The sequence below is a fragment of the Zalophus californianus genome, chromosome 5, assembly GCF_009762305.2.
Source record: "Zalophus californianus isolate mZalCal1 chromosome 5, mZalCal1.pri.v2, whole genome shotgun sequence".
In the NCBI taxonomy this organism is placed as follows: Eukaryota; Metazoa; Chordata; class Mammalia; order Carnivora; family Otariidae; genus Zalophus; species Zalophus californianus.
Genome location: NC_045599.1, coordinates 932,567 through 952,818, shown reverse-complemented (window position 1 = coordinate 952,818; position 20,252 = coordinate 932,567). Strand labels below are relative to the sequence as shown.

The following is a 20,252-nucleotide window of genomic DNA, read 5'->3' as shown; positions in this document are numbered from 1 at the left end:
CAAAAAAAGAGATAAAGGGCGACTGGGTGGCTCAGCCATTGGGCGTCTGCCTTCAGCTCAGGTCATGATCCCAGGGTCCTGGGGTCGAGCCCCGGATCAGGCTCCCTGCTCAGTGGGAAGCCTGCCTCTCCCTCTCCCACTCCCCCTGCCTGTGTTCTCTCTCTCGCTGTGTCTCTCTCTGTCAAATAAATAAATAAAATCTTTTTTAAAATTTTTTAAAAATAAAAAAGAGATAAAATATGACATCATATACATACAACATGGAAGGGGAGTAAAAATGTAGTGCTTTTAGAATGTGTTCGAACTCAAGCAACCATCAACTTAATATAGGCTGCTATACACATAAGGTGCTATATATGAATCTCATGGTAACTACAAATCAAAAACCTATAATAAATACACACACACAAAAAGAAATTAATCTAAACATAACACTAAAGAATGCCATCAAACCACAAGGGAAGAGAGCAAGAGGACAAGAAAGGATCTACAAAAACAACCAGAAAACAAATAACAAAATGGAAATAAATGTAAATGGACTAAGTACTCCAATCAAAAGACATGGGTTGACTGAATGAATAAAAAAAAAATAGACCCATCTACATATTGCCTGCAAGAAACTCACTACAGACCTAAAGACTCATACAGGCTAAAAGTGAAAGGATTGAAAAATATACCATGCAAATAGAAAAAGAAAAAAAAAAAAGCCAGGGTAGTAATACTTATATCTGACAAAACAAACTTTAAAGCAAAGACTGTAACAAAAAAACAAAAGGCACTATATAATGATAAAGGGAACAATCCAACAAGGGGCTATAACAATTGTCGATATCTATGCACCCAGTATAGGAATACCTAAAAAGTAAAGCAGTTATTAACAGACATAGAGGGAGAAATGAGTATGATACAATAATAATAGGGGATTTTAACACTCCAATTACACCAATGAATAGATCATCCATACAGAAAATCAATGAGAAAACAGTGGCTTGGAACAACACGTTGGACCAAACAGAGCTAACACATATATACAGAACATTCTGCCCGGAAACAGCAGAATACACATTCTTGTCAAGTGCATATAAAACATTCTCCACAAGACAAATATCAATAAATCTAAGAAGTTTGAAGTCATATCAAGCATCTTTTCTGACCACAACAGTATAAAACCAGAAATCAGTTATAAGGAAAAAGATGAACTAACATAGCTAAAAGCTAGTAGAAATAAGGAAATGATAAAGATTACAGCACAAATAAATTAGAGACAAAAAAAAACAGTGGAAAAGAACAATGAAACCAGGAGCCGATTCTTTGAAACTATAAATAAAATTAATAAACCCTTAGGCAGGCTCATCAAGAGAGGAAGGAGACTCAGATAAATGAAATCAGAAATGAAGGAGAAATAACAATTGACAACACAGAAGTATAAATGAGTATAAGAGAATTTTACGAAAACTTATATGCCAACAAATTGGACAACCTATAAGAAAGGCCAGAAGACAGTGACATGATTTATTTAAAATGCTGGAAGGAAACACTCCACAATCAAGATTATTCTACCTGGCAAGATTATCATTCAGAATAGAAAGAGAGACACTATTTCCCAGATGAACAAAAGTTAAAGGAGTTCATCACCACTATACCAACCTTACAAGAAATGTTAAGGCGGTTGCTTTCAGTAGAAAGAAAAAGCCATAACTAGAAGTAAGAAAAGTATAAAAGAAAAAATTTGGATAAGAAATGGATAAATTCTTAGAAACATAAGTGTCCAAAAATGAATCAGGAAGAAATAGAAAATTTGAACAGACCAATTAATGAAATTTTATCACTATTCAAATAATTACCAACCAACAAAAGTGCAGGACCAGATAGCTTCACAGGTGAATTCCACCAAACATTTAAAGAAGAGTATTGCCTATTTCTCTCAAAATATTCCAAAGAAAAGAAGAGGAAGGAAAACCTCCAAATTCATTCCCTGAGGCCAGCATTACTCCGATACCAAAACCAGACAAAGACACTACCAAAAAAAAGAGAGGGAGAGAGAGAGAACTACAGAGCCAATATCCCTGATGAACATAGATGAAAAAATTCTCAACAAAATATTCAACAATATATTAAAAAATCAGTTATCATGGTCAAGTAGGATTTATCCAGGGATGCAAAAGTGCTTCGATATTTACAAACCAAGCAATGTGATACATCACATTAACAACAGAAAGAACAAAAACTATATGGTCATCTCAATACATGCAGAAAAATCCAACATCTATTCATGATAAAAACTCCCAACGAAGTGGATTTAGAGAGAATACACCTCAACATAATAAAGGCCATATGTGAAAAGCACAGCTAGCATCATATTCAATTGTGAAAAACTGAGAACTTTTCCTCTAAGACCAGGAATAAGACAAGAATGTCCACTCTCACCACTTTTATTCAACATATTACTGGAAGTCCTAGCTGCAGCAATCAGACAAGGAAAAAAAAAAAAGGAATCCGAATCCAAAGTCGTAAGGAAAAAGAAAAACTTTCATTATTTGCCAATCACATGACACTATATATAGAAAACCCTAAAGAATCCACAAAAAAAAAAAAAAAAACCTATTAGAACTGATAAACGAATTCAGTAAAGTTGCAGGATACAAAATTAATATACAGAAATTGGTTGCATTTCTATACACTAGTAATGAAGGAACAGAAAGAGAAACTGAGAAAAACTATCCTATTTAATATATCATATGATTTCACTTATATGTGGAATCTAAAAAACAAAACAAATCAGGAAACCAACAGAAACAGAAACAGAATCATAAATATAGGGAACAAACTGGTGGTTCCCAGAGGATGGGGGAGGTTGGGGGAGGTTGAGCTAAATAGGTGAAGGGGATAACTTCTGGTTATAAAATAAATTAGTTATGGGAATGAAAAGTACAGCATAGAGAATACAGTCAATAAAATTGTAATAACTTTGCATGGTGACTTTATCATGGTGAGCATAGCTTCATGTATAGAATTGCCAAATCATTTTGTGGTACACCTACAATTACTATAACATCGTGTGTTAACTCTACCTCAATTAAAAAACAAAACAAACAAACAAACAAAAAAACAGTAGTTGTTAGGGATTAGCAAAAGGGAGGGATGAAGAGTCCAAGCACAGAGGATTTGGGGGCAGTGACAGTACTTTCTGTAATACTATAGTGGTAGATACATGTCATTTTACACTTGCCCAAACTCATATGATGTGCATAACCAAGAGCGAATGCCAGTGTAAACTGTGCACTCTGCGTATTATATGTCATTCAGTCATCAACTGTAATGAATGTATCACTCTGGTCAGTGATGTTGATAATGGGGGAGGCTATGCCTGTGTGGGGGCAGAGGGCATGTGGGACACCTCGATACCTTCCTCCCAATCCTGCTGTGAATCTAAAACTGCTTATCCCACTTACAGGTATCATATATGGTTTGTCTATTATCCAGTGTCTGCTGCCCCCATAAGAGTGTTTGTGAAAACTGACTCTTGGTCTGTCTTACTCATTGCCACTGTCAACACCTACAAGTGAGCCCCGAGGACGCCCAGAAATAAAGGGGCCAAAAGATGTCTGTGGAAGAAACCAGGAGTAGCAGAGGCCAAACTGCTGAGGTGGAGTGATAAGGAGAGGGCACGGAGGCGTGGAAGATGGGGTTTTTCAAGGAAAGAGATACAGTGATATGTGAGGATGGGTTGATGGGACAGGGAGAAGGGTATCAGAGTGTTGTGAACATATATAGGTTGTAATGGTGAATTAATGGATTATTCCTCATTAGAGGCCCTTCCTGCTGTATTTTGTCTTGGTGCTCATCTGGTTGGTATTTGTATCAGTAATGTGAATGAAGACATTTACAGTTTGCTTGTTGTGGGTAGAGGTAACAATGACAGAATCACAATCCAAAAATGCCTAAACAATCCCTCAGAAGAAAGATAAGAGGAAATTTAGCAGAGCTGAATGTGAGGCCCACACAGGTCGGAGAAAGCAGGATGTAGAAGCCCCCTAGAAAGCCCACCAGCAACACATCATGAGTCAGTATTTCCCTGGAGTTAAGGGAGTAGGCAGGGGGTCGCACTGGGCTGTGTCTGCATGGGTTCCCCTGCCTTCTACCCAGGTGTCCTCGGGCAAAGGTCTTAAGCTCTCTTGGCTTCATCCTGGAGACACGGATATCTACTTGGCATAATTTTTATGAGGTCAGCTGAGGTAATCCATGTAAAGATCATGGAAGAGCCATGATACATGTTTAAGTACATAATTATCAGTAGATGTTTTTGTGTCATAATGAGAAATGTTCAGTCTTTGTCCCCAGTTCCTGGCACAGAGATTCTAAAACCCTTGGAATGTCCTAAGTGGAGCAGTCTCTTTTGCTATTCAAAGGAGCCCCTTCTGATCACACCTGAGTTTATAGTACTGAGGTGACTGAAGGTGGCTCCCATAGACGGCCTTAGGATGGGGCTGGTCACCAGAATGATCAAATGATTTGCAAAGTGGAAATTTCAACCCATCCACCAAACTTGAGGAAGGAGAAAGGAGGAAGGCTGGAGATCAAACTCTATAAAATCTCTTGAACAAGGAGATTTGGAGACCTTCTGGGTTGGTGAATGCATCCACATGCCGGGAGCGTGAAATGCCCCAACTACATGGGGACAGAAGCTCCTGTGCTCCAGACCCTTCTGGACCTCACCCTATATGACTCTTCATCTGGCTGTTTATTTGCATTTCTTGTAATATCTTTTATAATAAATGTAAATGGAAGTTGTGTTTCCCTGATTTCTGTGAGCTGTTCTGGCAAATTTTCAAAGCTGAGGAGAGGATTCTGGAAACCCGCAGTTCATAGCTGAGTCAGAAAGAAGCAGAACTAATTGCATTGGTATCTGACATTGGCAGTGTGGGGAGGGTGCAGGGCTAGGCCCTTACCCTGTGCTACCTCTGAGTACATAGTGTCAAAACTGGATTGACTTGTAAGACACCCAGTTGGGGTCCACAGAGATCTGACTGTTAATGTGAGAAAACACACCGGAATTTCACACTATCATTTGCTGCAAAATTCCAATATGAACTTGTGATCTGATGTGATGGCCAGAAACATAAGGAAGTCAGAGCGCCCCGCCCCACCCCTGACAGTTACAGTCCACCGTACATCTTTAGGAGTATCAGGTTCAGTACTTCAAACAGGGACGTGAACAGAAAAGCCCTTCCCTAGGACAGCATGACTACATAGGTGAAGATGTGAAGCCACATCCTTCTTGAGAATCTAGAGATGTCCAGGCAAGAGACGAGAAGGCCTAGAGTGTGACTGTTGTCTCTGGGAAATTGAGATCAACACCTCTCAGCAGAGCCCTGGGGAGCAGAACAAGGACCAACACACAGAAACCAAAGAAGGTGCTGCGTAGAAATAAGAACTCTCTCCTAATGCAGCGGCCACACTGTGCAGCAATGGCTGGAGCGCTCGGAATGTCCACACGTGAAACCAGTGACGATCCATGTGAGTGTCTGAGACGCAAGTGTTTCCCTCAGTGGGGGACTGAGCTGAACAATCCCTAGGGTTTCTTTCAACTCCAAGAATCTCTAATTCTGTAGTCATAAATACCTTACTAGTAGAAGGTAGTATCTCCTGCTTCCAAGCATTTCATATACGGTCCCCTCCATTCTCTACCCTCCACTCTGTCCGATCAACCTGTTATAGAGCAGCCCGCATCCGTGTTTCCCAAGCAATACATCCCTGAAGAGAAGGTGCTTTTCTGCTGAGACACCAGTGAAGACTTACCCCAGTTTCTGCAGCTTACACTGTGGATGCTTTGCTTTTTCACATAAAATTCCAACTCCTGCGTCTCCCAAGGCATTTTCCCCCAAGTAGAGTCTGGTCAGGGACTGGTTGGTGCTCAGGACGGATGCAAGGTCCTCACAACATGCTGATGTGAGACAGCAACTGACCAACCTTCCATAGAGACGGCAGAATGTCATACACTTTTCTCACCTCACCGTCTGTGAGTCACGGAAGCACCTGGTCTGATGCTGCCTCTGGTCCAGTCCACACACAGGAAGAGTGTCCAAACCGTATATTAACTGTTCATTTCCTTTTGTTTGGTGTCATAGCAAGTAAACACCTTCCAAGTCCATACCAATACTCCATCTTTTCAGCTCCCTACGCTTATTTTTATTGTGGTAAAATACACATAAAATTTACCACTGTAATCCTTTTTAGGTGTACAATTCAGTAGCATTTAAGTACCTTCTCATTGTTTTGTAGCTGGGACCGCTATCCATCTCCAGAAGTTTTTCATCTTTCCAAACTGGAACTCAGCACCCAGTGAACACTAACTCCCCACTCCTCCCTGCCCCAGCCCCTGGGAGCCACTATTCTATTTCTTGTCTCTATGAATTTGACTATTTTAGGCCATTCCCGTAAGTGGAATCATACATATCTGCCCTTTTGCATATGGCCTATTGTAATTAGTATAACGTCTTCAAGATTCATCCATGTTGCAACATGTGTCCGATTTCCCCTGAAGGCTGTAGGCATGTATATTCCACGTTCCCCCACCCCCAACCCCACCCCCATACCACATTTTTAATCCATTCTTTCATCCATGGATATTTGAGTTGTCTCTACTTTCTGGCTATTGTGAATAATGCTGCTGTGGACACAGGTGTACAAATACATGCTTCGATACCTGATTTCACTCTTTTTTATATATACCTGGAAGCGAAATTGCTGGTTCATACGGTAATTCTATATTCACTTTTTTGAGGAACTGATGTACTGTTTTCCGCACCAGTTACATTTTACATTCCCACCAGCAATTATGATGGTTCCGATTTCTCCTCACCTACCCTTGTGTTTTGTTGTTTCGTTTTTTTATAATAACCATCCTAATGGGTGTGAATTGGTCCTACCATTTTCAAGTGTTTTCTCTTTTTTTTATTTTATTATGTTATGTTAGTCACCATACATTACATCATTAGTTTTTGATGTAGTGATCCATGATTCATTGTTTGCATATAACACCCAGTGCTCCATGCAGAACATGCCCTCTTTAATACCCATCACTGGGTTAACCCATCCCCCATGTTTTCTCTTATTCGAAATGCAAGTCTCCCAGAAGCTTTTAGTGAAGGGCTGCATAAAATATCAAGTGTCTGCATTGTGTTAGCACCTCTTTTCCTATTTGGTGTAGAGACCAAGAGTTTGTCATAAAGTCCCTTCTGGAGCAATGCATTTCACTGGTTGTATTTCCTCAGCTAGACTGTAAATACCTTAAAAGTGAGCATGATTAATTTGATTAAGTTCCTTTCTAAGGCTTAGTATGTGGCTCTTCCCACAACAAACAGTAACTGATTGAATTATTGATAAACACCTGGAAATCTGAGCAGTGAAGGCCATCATGGATCATTGAAGCCCCAGCTCATTCTTTGTGAAGGAAAACAGTTCAGACTCACCAAAGCTTCTTCAGATTGCAGAATAGGTGTCTCAGCCCCACACAAAGAAGTCTAATTCCAAAGTCTCCCAGGGTGTTGTGGCTCAGATCCAATTCCACCAGCTTCTGGTTGCTGCTCAGGACCGAGGAGATGTTGAAGCAGCACTGATGGGAAAGGCAACACTGCCCCAACCTGCATGCCAAGTACAGAAGCAGAAAGCATCAGGACACAGGCTGCTTCTGTCACTGCCTTCTGGTTTATGCTTGTTTTCAGCACCAAACTGGGGCATCTGTGGTCTCATGTTACAAAGGGAAATTTTTAAGGAAAGTTAGGTGAAAGTGTGATCTTATCAGAACTCCTATATGCAGCCCAAGACTTATTGTGAAGTCACCTCCCAGGCTCACGAGCTACAGCCTGAGACCACAACTGCTGAGTGCGTCCGTGAACCCCCCTCCATAAGTAATGGTCGGCTCTCCAGTGTATACTGCATGTCCCTGTTTTATAAAGGAACACGGTGGTGAACCTGTGTGTTCCACCTCTGTATCACATGTTCCTCACTGTGAAAATCCTCAGGTGGACACTGTTCTCTCTGGGGCTTTACCCATCTACTTCTCTTTGTCAGTCTTGTCCCTATCGTTCTGTTTAATGATTAAATCCCAGCCTTCCACCTACACTGAAATAGCAGGAAGCTTTAATTCTTGATTTGATTTACAACCCCCCCCCCACACACACACTGTTATCACCATCACCACCAATAACGACAACTACTAGATGTCCCTGTCAGAGGAACAAGAACAAGATCCTCCTTTCCAGTTGAACAGTTGAGCATCCTAGCGCCTATTAAAAAAATCTTCCTTTCGGGCGCCTGGGTGACTCAGTTGGTTAAGCACTGCCTTCGGCTCAGGTCATGATCCTGGAGTCCCAGGATCGAGTCCCGCATCGGACTCCCTGCTCAGCGGGGAGTCTGCTTCTCCCTCTGAACTTCCCCCCTCTTCGTGTGCTCTCTCTCTCTCTCTCATGCTCTCTCTCAAATAAGTAAAATAAAATCTTTAAAAAAAAAATCTTCCTTTCTACCCCATCTTCACACCGACTAGAGGTAAATGCATGACTAAACCTCTGTTTACCTGCAAAATATCTCATCATCACCCATGTCTCCCTGTTTGTGTCTCACTCTCTGGAATCACACAGGGGCACCCACCAGGGCAGTGGGGAGAATGGCATGGGATGGAGACAGAGAGGCAGGTGAAGAGCCAAAACCAGCCAGAGCCTTGAAGGCAAAAGAGGATTTGTAATTTATCGAAAGAACAAAGAGAAAACATTTAAGCCAGGGAATGGCATAATCAAAGTAGAATTTTCTAAATAACCCTCTGACTTCTATATGGGAAATAGATTTATAGGTGGTAAAAGTGGATGTGGGGAGCTCAAACAGTCAGTACTCATTCAGTAGGTATTTCTGAGCATTAATGTGTGCTAACACACTTGTCCAGACATTGTAGAGACAGTGGAAAGATGACCACAAATCCTGCCCCATGAAGCTGATGGTCTTGAGGGCCATTGCAATATCCTGGCAAATAGTCATGGTCGCTGGGCCTGAGCCACTGGTTTGTATAGGAGATAATTGATAAGGTTGGTGTTGGGGTGGGTATGGTGAACAAGAAAGGGATGTATAAAAACACCCTGGAGTGATGGGCTTTAGCGCTGGCTGTGTAGCTCATCAAAAATGCAGATGTGTGATGGAAGAGGGTTTGTGGGATGGCCCAGAACCCGTATCTCCGCTTGGGGAATGTGAGTCTGATTCACAGTGTGAGCCCAGAGCGAGCACTCTTTATTAAGAAAGCTGGAAGAGATTCCCTGTGACATTTCAACCTACACAAAATGTTTTGATGGGGTCCAGCCCAAGTAGCCATTGTATCTGATGAAACTCCAGTTCTCATCCATGATGATGGCCAGTGAGGAAAGGGAAGATATTGAAGGTCATGCACTTTTTGTCATATCACCAACAAATGGCTTACTTTCGGTTCCCCTTCATTCTTCCCCATTTGAAACTTCCCAAACAACTGGCCTCCAATCCATTCTACCTTCCCATTTGTTATGGGCTGAACTGTGTCCACCCCTCCAAAAAAAGAATATGCTGAAGTCTTAATCCCTAGAATTTCAGAATTGTGACTATATTTGGAGATCAGCTTTTAAAGAGTTAAAGGAGGACAGGCCCCAATCCAACACAACTGGTGTCTTTGAGGACATCAGACATGAACACAGAGACCATGTGAAGACACAGGGAGAAGACCACCATCTGGAAGCCAATAAGAGAGGCCTCAGGAGAAACCAACCCTGCTGACACCTTCATCTTGGGCTTCCAGCCTCCAGGACTATGAGAATATGAATTTCTGTTGTTTACACGTCTTGGTCTCTGGTACTTTGTTATAGCAGCCCTAGAAAACTAAGAAACCACTGATCTGGACACTGAGGTCTTCCTCCAGTCCTCTCTCTGTGTCACTCACAGATACACACACACACACACACACATGCACACAGGTTCTTACCATAGTCTCCGAATATTACAGCCAGGACGCTGGAGCATTTCACATAACACCTTTATCCCTGGGTCCCCCAGAGCATTGTCACTGAGGTTCAGTTCAGTGAGGTTCAGTGAGTTAGTGCTCAGGACCGAGAAGAGACCCTGCCAAAGGCTGACAGTGACATGACAATTCACCAACCTAGAAATTGTAGGGAAGGAAGAAAGAAAGAAAAGAAAGTCAGGAATGGCTAGCACCAGTTCAGACAAAGACCTCCCAAGGGTTAAGAACTGACTCACAGAACCAAAGATTGCCTACTGAGGAATAACAAAGGTTGGGGGCGGTGGGGAGGCCTGGTAAGACTGTCCTGCACACCTTATTATGGAAACAGCATGAGTCTGACTGGCTGCCTTTGCACACCCTCCAGTGCCTCCCTCAGATGTCTTTCCCCTCCCTCTGTCATCAGTCCGCTGTCGTGCCCACGGCCTTGGACACTCTGCTAAGTGATCCAGAGACCACATGGTGAGATCCAGATCTCACACTGGCTGCATAATAGCATCAGCAATGCCCTCAAAAATCCTGAGGCCAGGCCACACCATACAACTAAAGTCAGAATCTCTGAGGCGGGACCAAGTATATCGACAGTTTTAAGACTTCCACGTGGTTCCAATGTGCAGCTCTTGTTAAAATGCAGATTCTGACTCTGTGTGTCTAGGATTGGGCCTGCCATTCTGCTCTTCGAAGAGGCATGGGGCGGATGCCCGTGCTGCTGGTCTTCAGAAGGTTCTGGAACACACAAAGCAAGCTCCTGCCCTCAGAAGAAGGTAACTGTCATCTAACGAGATGGGCGTCAGGCTTTTCATCAGGAGTTTTAGTCCAAGTCTATACAAGCCTTCTTCACAGGTGTGTGATCTTGGTCAGGTTTCTTCTCGGCATAGTTTTTAGGGCCCTAAGGAGCAGGTGTGCCTCCTTCCCTCTTTCTCTCACCCTCTCCAGCTATTCTGACCTTCATCATAGGGGACGTACCTGCCTCCCCAGCCTCTGCCCTCTGAACCCACTGTTCCCTCGGTTCGAGCTATCCCTTGACCACACTCAGGTTTCTCATGCTCCATCCCTCAGAGTCCAGCTGGTCAGGGGCTCCCCACCATGTGCTTCTGGTGCAGTCTATAGGTGTTCTTGCCATAGCCCGTCCCCCTACTGTCCGTCCTTGTTTCCCAGCTGCCCACACAACTGAACCGTAAGTTGCTATGAGCAGGGCCTGGGTCTTAGCCACCACTGAAGCCCCAGCGGGTGGTCCTTGATGACCAAATGATAAACAAAAAGGTCATCCTGCTAGTGGTGCCTACGGTGAGAGAGGGGGCTGAAATTTCATTATTCCTGGTGGAAGGGCCAGTCCCCTTTCTCCCTAATTTTGTCCCATATCAAGTGCTTTCTATGCAGCTTAAACCCAAGCATTCACAGAGCATCCACCCTCCCGCTGTAGCTGTGGTAGTTCCCGAGCAGGGACTTCAGAGGCCAGGTAATTGAACTGCTTTGCTGTCCCAACACAGCAACCGGTTTCCAGTGTCCTGCAACGTTGGTGAACAGACCCCCAAAGAGGGTGCTGTTGGTGATTTCCTGGTTATAAACACAATGCGGGAGCTTAAAAGCACCCTCTCCTTCCCAGCCCTGTTTCCCTCACTTTCCCCTCATTCTATCTGTTCCCAATGAGGCCACATCCCTCAGCATAGTCTCCTACGTACACTGTTCCTCAGACATCAGACCCTACTGCCGAAATCCCTTTACCTTCTCCTGCACTCACCCACATCCAACCAGTCCTTCAAGGCAGGATCCCAGCTCACTCCTCTGACAAACCTCCCTCCAGCACCCAGCACTAAAGGGCCTCTGTCCTCTGTTCCTGAGACAGTCACTGGGGTTGTTTTGCTCCTTGAACCCCAAGTAGATTGCAAGCAATTTGAGTTTACAACATTTCTGTTATACTCTTTACCCCACATAATACCTTGCACTGACTTGGCATCCACCAAACATTTGCTTATTTTCTTCATTGGCTTTTTTCTCATCCATGCGTCCACCTCCCTTTCCTCTATTAGTCAATCTCTGCCACTGAAGGAGTCTGGTAGAAATGGGTGATGGTGGCATTATTATGGAGCTGTGGCAACCACATTTGAAAGACAGTTGAGAAGCAGGCAGAGAGAGCAGGTGCCCAGAGAAAGGTGGCTAGAAAGCAGAGGGCAACCCAACCATTCTACTACCTGCCCGAAGCCAAATTGTCTTACCGGTGAGTATAGGCAGCATGAGGATCTAGGGGGACACAGTGATCCACCTCAGAGTGTTGCCCTTCCTCTTCCTCCTCCTCATCCTCCTCTTCCTTCGGGGAGTTGTGAAGCAGCCTCAGTGAAAGTGATTCCACACTGTGACAGTTCTCGATACAAAAGGAAGAAACCACATGGTCCATTCTGGTGGAGAGACTGATCTCAATTTTGGGGAAATGGCCCATGGCCTTTCGCACAAAGTCCTCCTCTTGCATCTCGTACAAACAGTAGAACAACTCCAGCTGGCTGGGCTGGATCTGCAGATTCTTGGCCTCGGCTTTCTCTTTAATCCATTTCAGCAGCTCCAGCCTGATTTGCTGCGAGATCTTGCAGCTCAGTTTCTTCTCCAAGTAGGAGGTTCTCTCCTGGTTTACAAGGCCAAAGAGGAAACGTACAACAAAAATCAGATACCCCTTTTCAAATTTGCCGTAGTTTTCAAGAAGGACGGTCACATCTCGGTTGGGAAGCTTGGAACTACTCCATGGCAGGTTCCTCATCCCTTCCTGTTCCTCCTCTTCCAGCAGGTAGTACATGGCAGCAAAGAACTCCTGGAAAGTCATGTGGATGAAGCTGTAGAATTTCTCACAGTCCACTTCCTTTTGGAATAGGTTCATCCTCAAGAAAGCAGACACATCGGCCCTCTGAAGGCCATGATTCCTAAGGTCACACTCCTCAAACAGGATTTTCTGGTTCCAGATTCCATCTGCAGCCAACGAGCAGAGACCCCGGATGTTGGCAGAGACTTGGTGCTTCTGGTTCTCTCCACAGGATTGCAACAAACTGGAGAGGAAGAAGACATACACTGCAGTGGTGGTCTTAGATGTCTGGGCAAGACTCTTGCCACTGTCCATCTGCTGCTTCAGCCCAGTGCACACAATCCAGCAGACCAAGGGGATAAAGCACATCGTAAAAAGGATCTCATTCTCCTGAATCAGCCTGAAGGCCTCTGTGGCTTGTTGCTCATCAGAGAAATACTTGAAGAAATATTCCTTTCTTTTGGCCTCTGAGAAACCCAGGATCTCCACATGACGGGGACGGTCCAGCAAATGCTGCAGCTTCTCCAGGGCCACAGGTCTTGTGGTGATGAGTAAAGAGGCCTCAGGAAGTAGCCTCTTTCTGATGAGGCTGCTCAGGAGAATGTCTCCTCGCTCCACCTTCCGCCAGTTTGTGCAGAGAGCCTCCGTGTGCTCATCAAAGGCGCCCTGCAGCTCATCGAAGCCATCCATGAGGAAGAGAATCCTGGAAGGCTTGCTCACAATCTTATGTATGGGTGGGTTTGGGTCAGGGCAGCAGCTGACGATCAGGTCCCCCAGGCTCCTCCGTGTCCCAAGGCTAACCTCCCGACAGTGGATATAAAACAAATAGTCAAACCTATCCCGGTAAATTTTCTCTGATGCCCAGTCCAACATGATCTTCCTGGCTAGTATGGTTTTCCCAATGCCTGCTGCTCCCTGGAATACCACTGTGTGAACAGGCTCCGAGTGTTGGTCGTCAGGCTCAAACAGAAATTCCATATTCAGGGAACTCATGGGGCTGTCCAGCGTCTTGGTTGAAGTCCTGCCAATGGCCAGGAGCTCATGCTCCCTCTCCTGCTGGCTCTGGTGCTCCTTGACAAGACGCAGCCTCGTGTAGCGTTTATTGAGGTTCACGCTCTCACCCAGACGGGCATTCCGGTCTTTAATACACTGGAATCTGCTCCTCACGTGTTTTTTGTACTTCTTACAGTAATCTGGAGCAAAGACAGAAAGGTAGACTTTGGGAGAAGTCCAAGCATACATGAGCTATTGACAAGGGCCTATAGTCCACAGGGAGTGATGACCAGAGAGCTAAGCAGAGGGAGGTGCAGATTCTCTTCACTGCACAGGTATGGACAGTCCCATAAAATCTAGAATGTCAGAATCTTCCTATACACAGTTGAACAGAAGAACAGCAAAGTGCCATAGGCACTGTGACCTGCCAGGAAACCCTTTTTATTCAATCGTATTCCTTTAGGTAGTCTGCAGCCCATACCTTTTAGAACCTGAGACACTCAATCACCTTTCCTTGGTTCTGTGACTACAAGGAGCCATGTGAACACTGATCTGTTTCTTTAGGTATAGTGGATTTCCTGAAATGGGCCTTTGCCCCTCAAGGCGCAGGAACATATAGAATGATCAAGCTTCCCAGGCTCCAAAACTGGGTCTCCAAACCCAACAGGAAGCACTACCCCCACTGCTTACCTTTCTTTTTTTTACAAATAGAAATCTTGGACAGGTACCCTAATAAACCCATCCACTCCTCTTCAAGGCTTTCTTCCTGGCATACCACATGTGCATTATCTGGGGAGGAATAAAGGAAAAGGAAATACAAAGTTAAAATCCAGGACTCCTGACTAAGGTGACGTAATTGAGACCCAGTACTCAACACCTGGCACAGCTCAAAGTCACCTATCTCAGACATCTCCCAAACATGCCCCCATGCCAGAGCTGTGGATGACAGGTGTACAGTTGAACACCCAGTTTGTGGCATTCATGCACTCCTAATTTCAAAGTACTGTATGTCACTGTCACTCACACACCTAGCATTGTGTCCCCACTGTATCCAGTCTCAGGATCTCTCCCAGGCCCAGAAATCAATCGGCGAACACATGAGACAGGCAAGGTTTCTCTTATCCTTGTTTGTCTTTGGCAGACTCCCCCTGGGGCCCTGGTTTTGAGGCCACCCCCACACTCAATGTCTAAATACCCCCAGATGGCTATGGTCCAGCAAGATTCTCCTCCCCTGCCCCCAAATGCCTGAAATTACCTGTACCCACATTCTGGGTTTTCATGATTGAGAATTACCAAGCCGGTTTGTCTAATTCAGTGGTTCATAATCCCCAGCTGACTTGAGAATCACCTAGGAAGCCTTAAAAATCTCCATCCCCAGTGATTGTTTTTCAATTTATCTGAGGTGGGGACCAGCACCATTACATTTTGAAAGCTCCAACATGCATCTACAGTTGAGAATTATAGATCTAAAGAGTCACTAAATTACACATCCCAACGAAGAGCCGTTTCAGTTAGGTACAACAGAACAAGTGCTAAGCACCAGGGGAAATATTCAGCAGATGAACCCAAGAGCAACATAAAGGATTCCTGGTAGGTGTCTACTCATTCTGAATGCAAATGCTATTGGTAACCCAATCACAAAACAAAATCTAAACATTGACTCAAACCAAAACCGTGACTTAATTCTTATCTAAAACCTAACCCTACAACCTGGTCCTCCCCAGCAAAGAACAAACAAACCTCTAACCCTGGGGATAATTCTTCCATCTCACAGCCCAGGTACAGAAGCCAAGATAGCATAGTGGTTAAGAGCCAGACTCCAGCCAAAGACACACCCGGCGCTGAATCCAGGCCTTGGCTCTGTGACTGAAAGAGAACCACAGGCAACCAGAACCTCTTTCAGGCTCACTTTACATTGTTGGTCAATCTCCAGAACTCTTTTGTTTGCAAAACTGAAACTCCATAGCCGTTAAACAACAATTCCACAGTCTGCACCGCCTGCAGCCCCTGGCAACCACTTCCTGTCTCCATAAATTTATCTACTCTAGGACCTCTTACAAACAGAATCATACTGCCTTTGTCTTTTTGTGACTGGCATATTTCATTTAGTAATGAAATTGAAAGTTCATCGGAAAGTGCCAGCCTCAAGGCGTCTGGCTGGGCAGTCGGTGGAGCATGCAATTCTTGATCTACAGGTTGCGAGTTCAAGCCCTACATTGGGGTGTACAGCCTACCAAAAAAAAAAAAAAAGCCAGCCTCATGGAGTTTTTATGAGGAATGACCAAAATCTATAAAAACTGCTCAGTAAACTACTATAACTGTGATTATTACACTTTAATTTGGTTAGTGAGTACATAAGTACCGACACAATTATAATTGTGTTATTATACGTCATTTGTTTATAACATCCCACTGCTGTGCACCCATCTCATGCCCCCATGTCACGTTTCTCTCCCTCGTGTCACCCATATTGCTGCCCCACTCACATGCTTCTCCTGATCTGCTGATTTTTATTCCTCCTTTCCACTAGCTAAACATCATCATCCTGTGACTTCTTAGATTCCTCTGAGCCCTTGCTTGTGCTCTTCCCTTGATCAGAACACCAAGCCAGAAAGCACAAATACTTCACCCCCAACAGGTCCACAGTTCCTAGGGCTAGACGAGCCCTGACTTGCATTTTTAAAGAAGCTAGAAAAAAGCGAACTGCTTTCCTCCAACTTCTCATAGCGCTATCATGAGAGGAAGACAGAGGATAGAGCCAAGATGATAGAGGAATTATTAAAAAACAAACACACTAATTTCATTGCGTCAAAGGATACCACCAACAGAGTGAAACGGCAATCCATGGAATGGGAGAAAGTATTTGCAAATCATATATCTGATCAAGTGTTAGTATCCAGGACATATAAAGAACCCTTACAAGTCAACAACAACAAAACAAATAACCCAATTAAAATATGGGAAAAAGTTGAATAGGCATTTCTCCAAAGATAAACAAATGGCGAACAAGCCCATGAAAAATCACTCAGTATCAGTAGTCAATAGGGAAAGGCAAATCAAAACCAAAATGAGATATCATCTTACATCCATTAGAATAACTACTATCAAAACAAACAAACAAACCAAAAATTGGTGGGGATGACGAAAAAATAGAGCTATTGTACACTGTTGACGGGAGTGCAAAATGGGGCAGCCACTGTGGAAAACATTATGGTGGTTCCTCAAAGAATGAAATCTAGCATTATTATATAACACAATAATTCCACTTCTGAACATATACCCAAAAGAACTGAAAGCAGGGTCTCAAAGAGGTTCGTACCCTCATGTTCCTAGCAGCATTATTCACAATAAGCTAGAAGCAACCTGAATACCCACTGATGGATGAATAGATGAACAAAATGTGGTATACACATACCATGACATATCATTCTACCTTAAAAAGGAATGACATCGTGTCACATGCGACAACATGGAAGAGGCTCGAGGACTTTATACTACATAAAGTAAGCCAGACACAAACAAATACTTTATGATGCAGTTTATAAGAGGTACCAAGAGTAGTCAAAGTCGTAGAGACAGAAGGTGGTGGGTCCAGGGGCTGCACAGAGGAGGAACCAGGAATTGCTGTTTGGTGGGTACAGAGTTTTGCAAGATGAAGAAAAGTTGTGGAGATTTCACAACATGAATGTGCCTAACAGTGCTTAGAAACGGCTTAAGTGGTAATTTTATGTTATATGTATTTTATCACAATTTTTTTTTAAAAAGGCTGTGTTCCAAACTGAGGGTTCTAGAGGGGAGGGGGGTGGGGAGATGGGTTAGCCTGGTGATGGGTATTAAAGAGGGCGCGTTCTGCGTGGAGCACTGGGTGTTATGCACAAACAATGAATCATGGAACACTACATTCAAAACTAATGATGTAATGTATGGTGATTAACATAACAATAAAAAATTTAAAAAATAAAAATAAAAATGCTGTCTTCCTTCCACTCACCCCACTCTGGTTCATCCCTCTTAGCTTTCTCATAAAGGTCTCTCCTGTTGATTGCAGCAAAAATCCACACTGCCATGGCCCATGCCTTCTCCTCACCGTTGAAGTCAATCATCAGAGTGGCCAGATCCATGTGGTCGGCTTTCTCTGTCTGACTCCGAGGGAGTGGGCTGCACCCCTTCTGAGAAGGATAGTCTTCTAAGTGCATCTTGAACTTCTTAAAGTCTGCATCCTCCAGATCCTCCAGGTAACGGGCCAGCTTGCAACGGACACTTGCCATGCTCATCTGCGTCTTTTCTCAGGGTCCTTGGGTATAGGTCCACGCCAGGAAGCTGGACGGTGAAAACAGCACACAGGTAAGAAGAGTCTTCTTAAAAGTCTGCCCTCTTTAGAGAGAACTAAACCATGAAAAACCCAGAATACAAAGGAAAAATATATATATAACCAAACTGTAATGAGCTGCCTTCTTTAGTTTTGAAAAGTAACCCAAATACCCACCAGAAAGATTTCCTGTTGGCTTGACTCAGGAGTATGTCCTGAGCCATGGAAGAATGGTGTCCCTGTGGAGAGAAACAGTAGTTAAACCCACAAACGCAATCACATCACCAGTACTATATGCCCAACTCACTTCACAATGCTACCTCAACATATCACGGGGAGAACTTTGTTCTCACAGATTCCTGGGCAATAATAGCCTAGGACAAACTCTTCCTCGACTTCTGTGTCTTCATCTATAAGATGACAGAATGGAAAATATGGCGTTTCGGTTCCTTCCATCTGAAAGGCTCTGGTTCCCTCTTTCTGTTTTGACCCAGGAAATGAGTAAGTGTGATGTTAACAGAGTAACACATGGCTAGACGGAGAAAGGAGAAGACAGATGCGCGTGGAGAAGGGCATGGTCTCTGAGTGCACTTCCATCCATCTATTGATCGACAGAAACAGAGGAGATGACACTCAGGGTGCATAGAGGGAACGATAAACACATGACATCTCCTCGAGGTCTCCCCTTGCAACATTCACAATCATAGTCATTATTAGAGCTCATGGTTACTGAGAGTCTCTCGTGCACATTTGCCTAGACCCATTTTATGGAAGAGGAACTGAGTCTTACGAGAAACTAAGTGACTTACCCAGGGTTTCACAGAAAAAAAAAAAATGGGTTCAAAGCCAGGATATAGATCGGGGTCACCGATTTCTGAACTCATGTCCCTAAATACTACTTTCAAAGCATGAAAAGGTGTGTGACTCTTTCTTCCACCACTTAACTACGTTTCTTAGTCAGACACCAACCAAAAAGATCAAAGACCATAAAATAGGTGGTGAAAAGACAAAAAACACATTCCCAGCATTGACCACGCAAAGCCTCTGTTTTCTTATGTAGAATTAGGGTTCCACAAAGAGCAGAGGTCAGCTGCTGTGTCTTTCTCTCTTCCATGTCTCCCAGATTTTGGATTGATGAACATGTTGGCTTTGTTTGGGATCGATCCCCTCACATGACTGAATTTGGGAAAGCACCTCAACCCAAAGCCATAAATGATGCTAACGGGAGGGAGAGGGCCTGCGGAGCTGTGGAACAGTGCACGCTGGAATCCAGAGTGACCACAGCGGAGTGAGCACGACAGCTGAAGCCTGCTCACCTCTCCCTGTACCTTCATCTTGCCTCTCACTCCTGGCTCCACGCAGCCACCAAATTCCTTCCTCATGCATTGGACAGGGAGGTGGGGCATGTCCAGATAGATCCATCAGTTTCACAGACCTTCCCAGGTCCCCCTCCATCAGTCCTTCCATCCACACCAGGACTCTACCTCTCCTCCGTCCCTAAGCCTAGGGCACTCTATCTTGACCTTTACCTCCTGTGTCCCTTGGTGTCCAGGGCAGTTCTTTCCTCATACACATCCCCTCCATCCACTCCCTGGGGGATGCTTGGCAAATCCCCTGCAGTCGTGGGTGTAAGTTGCTGTTGCTGTTCCTGTCCCTGCACACACACACTGGCATCCATGCACAGACTTCAATATTGAGAAACATATAAGGACTTCCAGAATTGCAGCTAAAGGGCAGACTTGGAAGCTGGCAGAAGAAATCCCTAGTGCATTAACCAAGACAACTCTGGCCCTCAACGTCCCCTCTTCACTTCTCCCCAGACCCTTTCAGCCACGCAGCTCCACAGAGGTGGACTCACCCGGACACCAGCCTCAGAAACAGCCCGAGAGGAGACTTGATGCATTTATAGTGGGCACAGCCCAGCAGGGGCAGGAAGGATGTGGCCTCAGCATGGAGTAAACGAGCTTGCATCACAGACAAAGTCAGAGACTAACAGTTACTCATATCGCTGGATTTTCCAAACCAAATGAATAGTGTTCTTATCTCTGGTTGTAGCCAGAGATGTCTGCACTGTCCTCAGTGGCCACTGGGGTGGGGAGGTTCCCTCTGGGTCTCCAGTTTACTATTGTTGTTGT

At 44.3% G+C, this 20,252-nt stretch overlaps 1 protein-coding gene across 7 annotated transcripts in view; it reads right to left on the bottom strand.

Annotated features, from left to right (window-relative positions):
- Nucleotides 1-19,708, bottom strand: part of NLRP3 (NLR family pyrin domain containing 3) — a 51,324-nt gene extending 31,616 nt beyond the window's left edge. For 3 of the 7 annotated variants that reach the window (XM_027624375.2, XM_027624372.2, XM_027624374.2), the window contains exons 1-8: nt 18,438-18,554; nt 18,295-18,356; nt 17,800-18,128; nt 14,499-14,597; nt 12,244-14,008; nt 9,995-10,168; nt 7,473-7,643; nt 5,800-5,970 (exon numbers count right to left, since the gene is read on the bottom strand). In XM_027624375.2, coding sequence (XP_027480176.2) covers nt 5,800-5,970; nt 7,473-7,643; nt 9,995-10,168; nt 12,244-14,008; nt 14,499-14,597; nt 17,800-18,082 — 2,663 coding nt within the window. In that variant the 5' untranslated portion in view covers nt 18,083-18,128; nt 18,295-18,356; nt 18,438-18,554. Of the gene's footprint in view, nt 1-5,799; nt 5,971-7,472; nt 7,644-9,994; nt 10,169-12,243; nt 14,009-14,498; nt 14,598-17,799; nt 18,129-18,294; nt 18,357-18,437; nt 18,555-19,646 lie in introns of those variants that run through there. The other 4 variants (XM_027624377.2, XM_027624379.2, XM_027624373.2 and 1 more) reach the window with 3 other exon arrangements.
- Between the last annotated feature and the right edge of the window lie 544 nt (nt 19,709-20,252).